Source organism: Lynx rufus, unplaced genomic scaffold, assembly GCF_022079265.1.
Source record: "Lynx rufus isolate CCGP_SWC_20201006 ecotype Redwood Valley unplaced genomic scaffold, mLynRuf1.p SCAF_20, whole genome shotgun sequence".
Taxonomy (NCBI): domain Eukaryota; kingdom Metazoa; phylum Chordata; class Mammalia; order Carnivora; family Felidae; genus Lynx; species Lynx rufus.
In genome coordinates this window covers 61643-74886 of record NW_025814835.1, presented here as the reverse complement: position 1 = coordinate 74886, position 13244 = coordinate 61643, and the positions used below count along the sequence as shown (strand labels likewise).

At 54.2% G+C, this 13244-nt stretch overlaps 1 protein-coding gene across 1 annotated transcript in view; it reads right to left on the bottom strand.

Annotated features, from left to right (window-relative positions):
• The window catches only part of PARD6G (par-6 family cell polarity regulator gamma), a 92124-nt gene extending 80266 nt beyond the window's left edge, over window positions 1–11858 (bottom strand). Inside the window, exon 1 of the mRNA XM_047086208.1 lies at window positions 11712–11858. Within this exon, the coding sequence (XP_046942164.1) occupies window positions 11712–11783 (72 nt within the window). The 5' untranslated portion in view covers window positions 11784–11858. The remainder of the gene's footprint in view (window positions 1–11711) is intronic.
• Between the last annotated feature and the right edge of the window lie 1386 nt (window positions 11859–13244).

Genomic DNA, 13244 nt, shown 5'->3' with positions numbered 1-13244 from the left:
TCCAGGTCACATGTGCCATCTGCATCCAGGGACCCGGCACTGGTAAATGTAGGTGTAGGGTGGGCCTAGGAGTGGAGAACACAGAAATTTAGGAACGTGGTCTATGGTTTCTGTCTGGCAGGGATTTCCAGTATGGTAGACGAGGTATGATCAGTGCCACACATTGTGTGCAAGCTCTTTTTAATCCTAACAGAAATCCAGAGATGTCACTAGTCCCCTTTTAAAGGCCAGGACACTGAGACCTGGAAGGACTCAATCCCTGTCCTCAGTCATGAGCCCAGTAAATGGAGAAACTGAGGCTAATACCAGATGGAATGCAGAAAAGAGCCAGAGAGCTCCAGTGGCGTGGTGAGAACCCCATGTGGAAGCTCGGGCACTGGGAGCAGACCCGCAAGTGGGAAGGGATGCCTGAACCACTGAGTGTGTGGATGAGGAGGGGCTCTTGCAGGCGGAGCAGCATGACAGAGAGCTAGGCTGCCCGGCTGCTATGCGAGGGGGAGCCCGCCGACTGGAAGGTCTGCCTAGGCCACAGCATGCAGGATGTGGAGGCCATCTGACCCTGCCTTTCTGGGACCAGAAGCAGAGAGCCACCCAGGCAGAGACCTGGGTCCCTGGCCCCCTAGGGAAGCAGAGTCATAGCCCAACATGAACTCACGATGCACAAAAAAGGGGCAGTTTCCAGGGATGGGGATGGGTTGCGATGGCACCAGATCTGGGCCATGGTGTCCAACAACAGACAGGAGGGCAGAGTCATTAAGCTCAAGGCTCTGCAGGTTCAAATTCCCAACTCACCTTTCCTGGCTGTGTGACTCTGGATAATGTAAACTTCCCTGAGCATATTTCCTCCTTTGTGAAAAAGGGACAAAAATATATTCTTCATAGGGTTTTTGTGAGACTCAAATACAAATACATGGGCTGTCCTGAGAGTGTGATCCCAGCCAACGGCTGCTATTGGCCAGGTTGCCTGGAGAAGGTGCATAGCGTTCCCGCACAGCTGATCCTGGGGAGCCCTTCTCAGAGACCCAAACATGCTGTGGGCCACTGAGAGCAACTCGTCCTTCCTCAGCTGAGCCACCTTCCTCAGCCCCGTCCCTTCCATCCCTGGCTCGCACTTATCTCTCAGGTCCATGTTTCAGATGAAACACTCTCCTTATAATTCTGTATGAGAAAAGCTGTGCTCATGAGCATGACCTGAACCCCGCAGCTCCAGGTGGAGGCTCAGAGCCCAGTGGGCACTGTGCACCCTTAGCCATGCAATTCAAGGGGCATCCGCTTTGTGGCACTTCAGGTGCGCCAGGGACTGGGGTGGTCACCAACTACTCTGACCACAGCTGCGAAGATCCCATGGGGTACCAGAGGAGGAAGTGGGATCAGGTTCATCCCTGCACCAAACAGACGGTGCACAGGCTGGAGCTCATGGGGCTGTTGGGAGAGGGGGTTTCACAGGACCCGTGAGGGACACACAGGAAGCAGTACAGCCCTGAGCCAGGGTCCAGGAGGTGCTGGGGAGGGAGGTGGAGAGATAGAGGATGTGACTTCAGACCACATCCGGGCAGGTAGCTGTTGTCTATTTTCCAGCAGATAGAATCAGGAAACAATGTGAAACAGATGGGAAGCAACTGAGGGTTTAGGGTCTGGTTTTGCCACTTATACCTGGGCCTTGCTTAGTTGACTTAATAGGTTGGTCAAGCCCCAAGGGTGCTCCCCACGACAGTCCATGCACACCGTGTCATGAGCTCTGAGGAAAACATCTATGTCGAAGACCTGGCGGGAGCCCTGGCAGAAAGCACAGCACACAGCTGATGCTTCAAGAAAGGAAGCCACAACTGAACAGAGAGGGTCATAGCCACCTAGACTCTCCAGGTGATGTGACCTGAGCAGCAGATGCTCCCACCAGGCTGGCCAGGCTCCCGGTGCAGGGAGGGGGCCCAGAGACCGTGTGCCTCCCAGAAACCCAGCTGAGGGGACATGCACAGCACCCTCAACGGCACAGCCTTGGCCACTCTCATGGCCACGTGCTCATCTCTGGCAACGCCATGATGAGAGTCCTCGGCCACCTTGGCTGGGAAGAGGCACCACTGACAGACTGGCAATGGGGCCATGCCCCTGGGAGATGGGGGATGGGACAGGCGCCTCCAAGCGTGGTGAGGGGGACCCCAGGGCAGCTCACCGCACCTCGTGAACAGCGAAGGGTGTTCCTCAACACGCTGTTTCACCCGGGAGTGTCTCCCTGACGGTGCTGCCAGCATCTGCCCAGAGAAGCAGAGCCCCTGCCTCACCTGCCGTCGACAGGAGCATGTTCCTATGAGGTTTGGGCCTGTGCCCCTGGGTCTGGACAGCTGCTGATGGGCCTGAGGCTGGGGCCACCTGCGGCCCCACGTGAGGGAACATCCTACAGGCACAGAAGTTTGTTTTGTCCCATAGCAACACCCCATCATTATCCCAGGCCAACAGGGGAAGTCAGGTCAGGACTTGTGGGTGGGGAGCCAGTGGCTCAGGCCCCCGTGCCGTGGAAAACAGGATATGGATGTTACTTTATCCTCCACATCCTTCCAGCATGGCACCTCTCTCAGCTGTGCCTCACAATTCTCTCTTCCACAGCCCTTACCCAGGGACCTTGGGGTCCTTCCACAAAGCACACGTCCCCCAAAAGGGGTGCCCTGTCTGTCCTCACCTTGCCTCAGAAGCAAAGATACCAAGAGAGGTCTGCCTGGTACACTGACGCCTAATCCAGCTTTCGGCAAGCACACCGATGTGATAACACGGAGAACAGATACACCTGCTCACTGGGCAGGGCTTTTAGGAGGAGCAGACAAAGCCCCACCGGTGGCTGCACTGTGATCTGTCGACATCCACAGGTGTGTATCAGGGAGAGCTTCCGGGTAACACAGCAAACCTCCCAGGGTGGAGGTGGTTGAAAGCTCTGACCTGCGCAGGTGTCCACAGCCCACCAAGCTGAGGCTGCTTGTGGGGTTTTCATTCTACACATGAAGGTCAGACACTATTCAAAAAGGAGACAACGCATCTCACTGAAGAGCCTGTGCGTGAGATGCCCTGTGACCTGTCGAGCAGCCCGCAGGCCCATCCTTGTTCGCCCAGAGTCTCAGCTTCTTGCACAATGCCAGGTCCACCAGAGGGGCCCATGGAAGCTGGTGTGGACTGAAGGAAAGGCAAGAAAGGCAAGAGAACAGCAAAAGGAACCACAGAATCACATGGAGAAGTATCAGAGTCCCTTCACCAGTCAGCGGCAGAAACATAAATTCTGCGACAAAGAATCTCTTCCTGATTTATTTTAATTTATTAATCAACACACACTTAATACGTTGTGGTTCAAGGCCTTTGGGACTCTCAAATGCTCAGACGTCCCACAGCAGCCACTCCCCTAAATCCAGTCTAGTCCAGGGCCCGAGCTGAGAACAGTCGCACTGCGTGGTGGGTTAGACTCAGCAGGACCACCAGGGCAGCTCAGTGTCCCCCCGCACCGAGCATAGCAGTATCGCGAAGGCCAGCGGAGAGCATGAGTGCACTGAAGAGGCACTCATGCACACAGCCACCAAAGGACATGCACGCGGCTCTGGGCACCATCAACACAGGCAGAAGCACAACACTTGGCACCCATAAAAAATCTCCACTGATGCACACAACGTACCCTCTGGACACAGGAGTGTATCATTACGTCACAGGACCAGAACACTCATCGTTAGTGACCGAGCCCCTGATGGTGGTTACACTGGGGGTGGGTGCTGACTAGACAGGGTATGAGGGAAGCTTCCTGGATACTGGAATGTTCCACACTGTGATCTGCATAGTGGTCACCTGGGTGTGTAAGCATGCAAACTTTCATTAAGCTGCACGCCTGAGATTAGTGTATTTTAGTGTCACAAGGAGAGAGCCTGCCGCATTAAGTAGGTCTGGAACAGCCAACTGAAAAGGCAGCTATTCAGCCTCAAGCCTGGGCAAGAGTGGGAAGGGATCGGGTTGTAAGAAGGTCAGCCTGTGGAGCAGGGGGAGGAGACAAACCAAGAATTTAACAGGGCTGGGCCATGCATGAGGCTCTGGGTGGTTTTCAAACTCCGTGAGCAGCAAAAGCTTTTTTTCTACCCCCAAGTAAAATGCAACACACATACCCCAAAATACAGAGCAGGTGCTCTGGTTGGGGATGAGGAGTGGAGCGTGCCGGCAAGCATCTGCTCAGAGCCCCAATGAGGAACACGGCCTTGGGAGGAGACAGAGTGATGGGTGTTGGGGTGTGGGACACACATCCCTGGACCCTGAGAACCTGGGAAGAACTGAAATGAGGGGACATGGAAAAAAAGGCATCAAAGGTAACTGATGTCACAGCTGTAACAGTGAGTGTCCTGGGCCTGTTACCCCTACCTGTAGGTAACTCGGGGCTGCCCGCGGCAGCTCCGAAGGAGGAAGCATGTAGGGCCAATGGAGCTTGCAAGGAAGGGCTATGAGCTTGGCTCCTGGAGACGCACACAGAGCTGGCTTTGAAAAGGGGCCCACGGGCTGCACCCCCTGGGGCTCTCGGCCTGTGATCAAACACTAAGGAAATTAGCAGACACCAACACAGCAGAAATATCAACATGGACTTTTAAAACAATTTCCTTTCAACTCTCAAAGTTTCTCTTTTCTGTTTAGCTCATCCTCTCCCCGCTTCTGTCCACGCTGTCCCCTGCAGCACTGGCAGGGAGGGGACAAGGCTCCTCTCAGAGGTGCCCGGAGAATAATCCCATCAGTGAGCCAAGTTTTGGTCACCTTCCTCAAAAAGTAGTTCTTTTCTAAAGTATCCTAACAACTTCTGGACTAGTAGCCAACAGGAAAATCCAGCTGTTCCTTATCTGAATTCAACTCAGCCAACATTTTTTGGGCACCTCCTGTGTGCAAAACACTGCTTTTCACACTTTAGATGCCGAGTTTCTCCTTGGAGCAGATCACTGAGAAATGCAGCCAGTTTTCGGAGCTGGCCTCCTGGTCTAGTGCAGAGGAGAGCCCCCAGATGAGGAAAAGTGGAGGCCAGAGCCCAGCTGCTTCTGGAAGCAATGAAGGGAGAAGGTGGTCTGACTTATCTCGAAGCAACCATAGCAGACTTTGACGCTGCTGCTGCTGCTAGAAAGCAGGCGGGTGGTTCCTGGAGGCTGACCACCATGACTGGTCTTGGTGGGCTGACAGGCCAGCTGGGATGCGCCGGAAGCCTCTGAGCTCAAGGAAATGGGAAGTGGTGATTTGGTGACACTTGGGATATCAGAATGAAGGACCTCCACCCCACCCCCACCCCCACCCTAATCTTCCCACGTGCCAGACCAAACCTTCACTGGACCATAGTTTTCTTTCTTTCTTTCTTTTTTAATCTTTATTTATTTTTGAGAGAGACAGAGTGCAAGTGGGGGAGGAACAGAGAGAGAGGGAGACAGAATCTGAAGCAGGCTCCAGGCTCTGAGCTGTCAGCACAGAGTCCAACGCAGGGCTCGAACTCCCGAACTGTGAGATCTTGACCTGAGCCGAAGTCGGACGCTCAACCTACTGAGCCACCCAGGCGTCCCTGGAGCATAGTTTTATAAGGAGGAGATAACATTTGTCTTAGCTATCTTTGTACGCCCATCATGAGCCCTATGCTTGGCACATAGTGGTTGCTCAGTAAATTAAAATAAAATAAAATAAAATAAAATAAAATAAAATAAAATAAAAATCAACGCATTGTGGAATCAGACTTTCCAGAACAACTACTGAGTAGAAAACTTCCCTTGAGACCATCCCATAAGAACCTATAATGGTGATGTAAGAAAAATAGAACTTCTTGCCCCAAAAGCACAAGAGCTTACCCTTACAAGCTCTAGATCCAGACAGCCCAAGGGGGTCTGTCTCATTCTGCACAGGGCATGCTAGGAACACCTGCATCAATACCCAGACCTGGATTTCAGGGCTTGTCAGAGGAAGAGAAATCAGGAGCCCTCCTCCCCCAGCGGCCGCTGACAGTTCATGGCAAAGAGCATGCACTCTGGAGCCAGACTGCTGGGGGTCTCTGACCTTGGGCAGCTTCGTGGAACTCCCTGGGCCTCAGTGTTCTCTCTTACATACTGGTGGTGATAACGGAACCCATCTTGCAGGGCTGTGATGGGACTTAAGGAACTATTATTTGCAATTGTTGTGTATTTAGAACAGTGTCTGGCGTGTGTATCTGCAGTTAAACAAACTTGAAGAAATACTTCTGAGTGCACCCTGTACACAGAGGGGAGTGTCCAGCCTGGACCATCTGTATACCCCTGCTGTGTCCAGGGGTAGCTTCAGAGGAAAGCTGCAGGGTCTAAAAAGGCTCACAGTACCTCCCATCACTCCCCAGGCTCACAGAAGACCAGAGATTTGCCAGGAGGAAGTGGTGAGCCAGTAAACACGTACTCGGCCAGCTGAACAAGTCTTACCCTAACTCTTGATGCTCCCTTGTTCGACGACTACTGTCACGGTGGCTTCTGCTGCCATCGTTCCTAGCTCATTCCTTGCTTGCCTCTAAAGGTCCGGGGAGCACCTTCATGGGAAAGGGTCGGGTGCCTCTCCTTTTTCACTGATTTTAAACATGACTCAGAAACCTTTGAGCTTCTGATACCCTGAATGGCTGCACCTTCCAATTCTTGACACTCCTTCCCTGAAACTGGGAGAACCCTCCATCTGAAACGCCATGGGTCCTAGAAAAAGGCTCGAACTCCTGACTAGTTGGAGTACCCTCTGGGAGAGTTCACAGGGCTCTGAGACCCAAAAAGGTTGGCATGGACACCACTGGCACCCACTAGACTGACGTCTGCTACCTGGGTCCCTGGTGAGAGTCTCCTCCAGATGCAGCTTCCCACATCAAGTCACCGAACCTGTTTGAACACAGACGTGCACACATACAAAGCTGGAATCTTAAAAGGGTGTAGCTGACACACACAGGTGAGTCAAACTGTGTCAGGCAGTTCTTAACTGGCTGGCTGCAGGCAAGTGCCCAATCACCCCATGGGGAGGGCCTGGCCCAGCCCCCAGCCCACCAGATGGAAAGACATGTTCCTGCAGCACCGGGCAGCCAACAACCTCAGCCAGAGATAAGGTCTGGGGACCAGGGAACTTGTGGGCCGAAACACTGTTACCTCAGCACAGGTGGGAAAATCTGTTGTCAAGCAGCTCCCATAATTCAATAAAAAATAAGGACTAACAGGAAAAAAAAAAAAAGCATGTAGGAAAGAAAGAGGCAGCTAAAAATAGACAAATAGCCCACAAATATGAAACCGTTCAATTCACCAATAATTCAAAGATACAAATTAAAACAATGGGATGGGGTTCCACTTATCTACCTGGGAAAGAATAATGCCCAGTGCTAGGGGCAGGGGCACCTGGGTGGCTTAGTCGGTTAAGTATCCAACTCTGGATTTCAGCTCTCTGTCTCCCTCTCCCACTCGTGCTCTCTCTCAAAATAAATAAATAAACTAAAAGAAAGAAAGAAAGAAAAGAAAGGAGGAAATATCAGTGCTAGAGGGAGGGAGGGGTGACAGAGATGGGTGGGCAGATGTGAAACAGTATATAAATCTGCAGAAGAGACTTTCTGCAAGAAAATTTAGCAATATATACATATATATATATATTCAAAGTCTTATAAATGTGCATGTTTTTAACATAACAACTGCACTCTAGGAATCTGTCCTGAAGAAACAATAAGACTTAATAAATCAGCAGTTCTTTATACCTTTTATGTAGCATATCTATACATACTCTGTAGGTAATGTTTATTTAGACTTTAAATATAAATGTTATTCATGGCATCGTTTATTACACAAAACAACTGGAAATGACCCAAATAGGATACTGGTTAAGTTAATTATGGTTTACACATAAAATAAATACTAAGTAGTAATTTTAAAATATGTTTTAAGAATGTTTTTAAGAAAATTCTAATGACACGAGAAAACACACTGTTAAACTGACGGGGGAAAGCAGGCTATAGAATGACATGCCTGTAAAATATGATCCTGATTGTGTAGCATAAAGATGCTACATATGCATATAAAGGGTCAAGAAGACACACAGCAACGCTGAACAGTGGCTCATTTCTGGATGGGAGACTTATCCCATTTTGTGCCTGATACAGTTTTTAAATTTTCTATAATGACAACATATTTGTTTACAATCCAGAAAAGCCTCCAACATGATTTTTTTTTAATTTTTTGTTTATTTTTTAATTTTTTTTAACGTTTATTTATTTTTGAGACAGAGAGAGACAGAGCATGAATGGGAGGGGCAGAGAGAGAGGGAGACACAGAATCGGAAGCAGGCTCCAGGCTCTGAGCCATCAGCCCAGAGGCCGATGCGGGGCTCGAACTCATGGACCACAAGATCGTGACCTGAGCCGAAGTCGGACGCTTAACCGACTGAGCCACCCAGGCGCCCCATCTCCAACATGATTTAAACAAAGCAGCAAACACTGGATTAAAACCCTTAGCAGTGAATCTCCGCCAAACACAATGGACATGACATGCCCCTGAGTTGTAAACACAGTCTTTGGTCTCTGTTGTGAACAACTGCCTTGTGCCACACTGTGACAAGGGCCATAAGATGAGAAGGGGTCAGGAGTTGGAGGGGGCTTGGCCTGGTGAAGGCATCGGATGGGCTTTGTAGGAAAGGGCTGGTGCACAGCGTGGATTCTCAGAGAGCACTTCAGGTGGGGGAAAGCTACATAACCATGGCAGACAGGCCACCAGGTTAAGAGAATGTGAATGAGGCCCGACTGGGACTGGGTATCTGGACAATGATGGGCCTCCTTTAGCACCAGGGTCTTCAACTAGAAGGCAGGGGCTTGTGCGGGGGGGGCACACTGCTGACAGAGGGTGACTGTGCTCCTTCAGACATCCTCTAACTCCTATGCCCCTTGCAGACACCTCCCCTAGACACTGGCCTTCTTGCTACCCCTACGAGGCTCCAAGATGTGCTCCCTTGGGCCTGAACATGCTCCCCCAGACCTGTGCACAGTTCCTCCCTCCACACTGCAGGTCTCATGGGAGGAGAGGCAAAAGTCAAAGCAAGTGGCAAAAAGGCAGTCCCACTGCCAGGGCTGGGGAGTAGGAAGTACATTCTGTTGGTCTGGGGAGGAACAGATCAATCACAAGTATGTGGAAATGTTTGTGATGGGGGAGAGCCACCAGGTCAAGGCTTTGGGAATTGACTAGCTGTAGCACATGGCCCAAAATTCTGAGAGGGTGAGAGGTGAATTTCAGACCCAATATCCTGAAATGCCACACAATTTCATACCCAATATTCTGAACTGCAGGAACTGACATTTACAACTGCAGGAACTCCTCAAGTCTTCCACGTGCTTTCACATTCATTACCTCATTTTTGTCCTGGGAAGTAAGCAGAACAGGAACAATGCCCATTTTACAGATGAAATAACCAAGGCTCTGAAAGTTTAAATGACTTTCCTGAAAGTTCAAAAGAGAAGTAGGTAGCAGACCTAGCTGGACTCAGGCCCCGGCACCATTTTCCCCACACGCAAACCGAGATGCTATGGCGCTACGTTTAACCTGAATAAAGACATCATTGTCATCAAGTTTTGCTTCCTGTATTTTGACAAGAGCAGCTGGAGTAAAGGCTCCCTGCGGAGATGGACGCATGGTGTCAAGTATTAACCACTAAGGGGGGCAGTGGGAGGGTGTACGCGGAAGGAAGAGCCAGGTGTACTCTCTGGACAGACAAGAAGGCAAGCCCCGTCATCCAAAATGGAACGTGTGTGTGTCCAACAGCCAGCTCAGCAGGCACTCCCTGCACCCAGGTTGGTGTGGCCCTTTCAGGGGTGCTCCCAAATCCAACCCAAACGCCAGCTCTGCCGCTCACCTCCAGGGGAACATTCACTGCATCTGAACCTGAACCCAAGCTTGGAGCACGGGCCAGCAAGTGGGGAGCCAGAAGGGGTAGGGCAGTCTGACACAGCTGGCTGGGCAGCCAGAACCCCCATAGCCTCTCACTCCTGTCCTGGAGGAGAGGCAAAGGCAGGCCCCCAGTAGCCTGCCCTGTACCAGCAGTCCAGAACTGTGTGATGAGGCCTGGTGAGGGCCTCTCCTCCAGATCTGTCCTTCTAGATCGGTCCTCTGGAGCTGTGCTTGTCATCAGGCAGCTGTGAGGCGCACATGGCTCCTGAGCATGAGAAATGTGGCTCGTGTGATTTAGGGAAAGCGTTTAGTGTTAGTCAGTTTACACCTGAAATCAAACACCCTAAAAGGGCAGCCGGAGGGACCCTTGATGGAAGTGTTCTGTGGCTTGTCTGTGCTTGCTGGTAATCCCAGGGACGTGCACAGAGCAGAGGTACATGACCAGGTCCTGGATATGACACTGCGCCACTACAAGTGACCTTCTTGGGAGTCTGTATTCTCTCCCACAACTGCCTGTGAATCCAAAATAATCTCAAAATAAAAAGTCAAAAAAAAAAAAAAAAAAAGGAACCACTACATGTGCTCAATGCCTATGGTAGTGGTCCGGGAGCTCCAATCAGCTGTCTCCACCCAGTTAAAGAAACCCACAACTGTTTGGAGCTCCCACTCATGCCTGTGGGTTCTTCCCTCACACACCCCGCAGCAGGCACACTTGATTTGGGAGGCTGGGGGCAGTCCTGGGCTAAAGAGGGGATGAGTTCCGGGCGAGGGTCACAGAGTCAGCATTCGGGGGAAGGGTGCGACCTTAACAGAAGTGAGGGGTTCATAAAAAGACTGTCTCCTCAAGATGAAAACGAAATCCCGAAACTCCATTGGCTCACTGCGGAGAAGCCGCCCCCCATCCTCGGCGGACGCCCTGTAAACCCTTTACCAGAGGACCCCCTCCGCCCTTGGCGGTCAGGGGCGGCCTGCACAGTGGGGGCACTGGACTCGGCTCCTTAGACACGAACGCCCGGCGCCCAAGTGCGTGTGGAGATGGGGGTCTGAGCCCACCCTCCGGCCCTGCCCCTCTCCCACCGGTCAAGCTGCTCCGCCTCGCTTTACAGGAGGGGGGAGGCGTGGAGGAAGGGCGAGAGGGCCGACCCCCAGGCGGCAGCAGCTTAGGGCCCGAGGAGCCCCCTCCTCCGGGACCCTGAGCAACTGCAACAAGACCCTCGCAGACAAAAGCGTCAGCCGCGAATGAGCCGCCCCCGCAGAGGGCAGAAGCGCCAGATCCTATCAGCCAATTACCCGAACGCGCACAGCAGCCCTCAAGTTGGGGCACGCTCGGGCCGGGGCGCGGACAGCGGGAGGGGCCACCGGCCGGGCGCGCCCAGAGAGCCTGGGCCAGGGGCGGGGGGGGGGGGTGGTCCCGGCCCGCTGCCGCTCTCCCCTCGCTAGTCCCGAGCCTCCTCCGCAGCGAAGGAGGCGGCGCGGCCAGGCCCTCCCCCGGCCCGGGCCCCCCAGCACCTCCCCCCCCACGACCCCACTCCGAGCAGCCCCCGGGTCGCCCCGGAAACGCCGCCCCTCCACCGTGTGGCGCGCCGGGTCGCCTCCCGCTCGTGGAACAAAAGAGCCGCTCCCGCGGGGGTCCGGAGCCCGCGCGGCCCTCCTACCGCCGGGCTCCAGCTGCACCCGCCGGGCGGCCGGGCTTTGTGTCCGTGCAGCGGCGGGAAAGGCGGCTGGACCCCCGCACTCCAAAGTTGTCGCCTGCCCCGGTACCTCCCGCAGCGTCCAGTCCCCCCGGGGGCGCCCATTCATTCGCAGGGGGGCCCGGCTTACCTTGCTCTTGACTTCCACGGCGCTGCAGTCGTAGAAGCGCAGGGTCTGAGACTTGTGGAAGCTCCGGTTCATGGTTCCGGCCCCACTCAGCCTCGTCCTCGCCTCGGCTCCTCGCTCCCGGGGCTGCAGAGGACGCTGGGGGCGGCGCCCCCCGCCCCGGCCCCGGCCCCGGCCCGCGCGCGCTCGGCCGCCCCGCAGCTCTCAGTGCGGCGGCCGGAGCTGGGCTGGCCGCGCGCCTCGGGACTCCAGGGGCCGCGCGCGGGAGGAGCGGGGGGACGCCGGCGCGCGCCGCCCCGAGGACCCGCCCCCAATCTCCGCCCCGCGAGCCCCGAGGGCCCGCCCCGCTTCCCGAGGAGCCGCCAACTCCCCCCCACCCCACGCCCACCCAGGGCCCGCCCCCAAAGCTCCGGGGGCCCCAGTCTCACCCGCGCCCAGAGGACCCGCCCCCGAGGGCCCGTTCCGCGAGTCCCGAGAACCCACGTCCCGCCACGCGCCGCGAGGACCCGCCCCCCCTGCCCACCCCGCTCCCCGAAGACCCGCCCCACGACTCTCAAGGACCCTAGTGCCGCCCCGTGCCCCGAGGGCCCGCCCCCCAATCCCCGCCCCATTCCCCGAGGACCCGCCCCACGAGTCCCGAGGAACCTGGTCCCGCCCGGCGCCCCGAGGACCTGCCCCCGCGGCCAGCCCCCAAAGCCGCTGCTCCGCGGGAGGTGGCAGCGACCGGAGCAGGGAAAAGAAGCTTGGACCAACTCGGGGCGCCTCACTCACACCTGGGCGCCCGCAACTTCTCCTTCATCTCCCCTCCACCATGATTCTGTTTACCTCCCCTGGGCGGCCAGGGAAAGGGGCTGATTTGGGTTGGTTTTTGTCATTTTCTTGGGTGATGCGCGAACCAGTGGAGGCTTGACTGACTCCCTCGGGCCACACCTGTCGGTACTAGCTGCCAGGTAGTAGATGGGTCCAGGCGAAAGTTTTGCAAGGAGGCAAACTCCTAAGGCGTACTTAGCACAGGTAGAAGCAAGGAGAGGGTCAGAAGCACCTCTAGGCCTATCCGATGGAAAGGAAGTCTTCCGTAAGGCCAATGAAAAAAAGGGTATCTTAGGAGAAAGACGGAATCGGTTGTTAGCACCGTCACTGTGTACTTATTTTCTTTTTTTTTTCTTTTTTTTTTTTTAATTTTTTTTTCAACGTTTATTTATTTTTGGGACAGAGAGAGACAAAGCATGAACGGGCGAGGGGCAGAGAGAGAGGGAGACACAGAATCGGACACAGGCTCCAGGTTCTGAGCCATCAGCCCAGAGCCCGACGCAGGGCTCGAACTCACGGACCGCGAGATCGTGACCTGGCTGAAGTCGGACGCCCAACAGACTGCGCCACCCAGGCGCCCCTGTGTACTTATTTTCTAGAGGGCTCTGGAAGAGGAGCTGGAAGCTTCCCTCTGGAAGTGGGAAACCAAAATCCTCATCCTTCAGGAATTTGTGATGGAGCTAAGAAGACGGGACAAGTAAGGTTAAATATTATTATATTATGGTA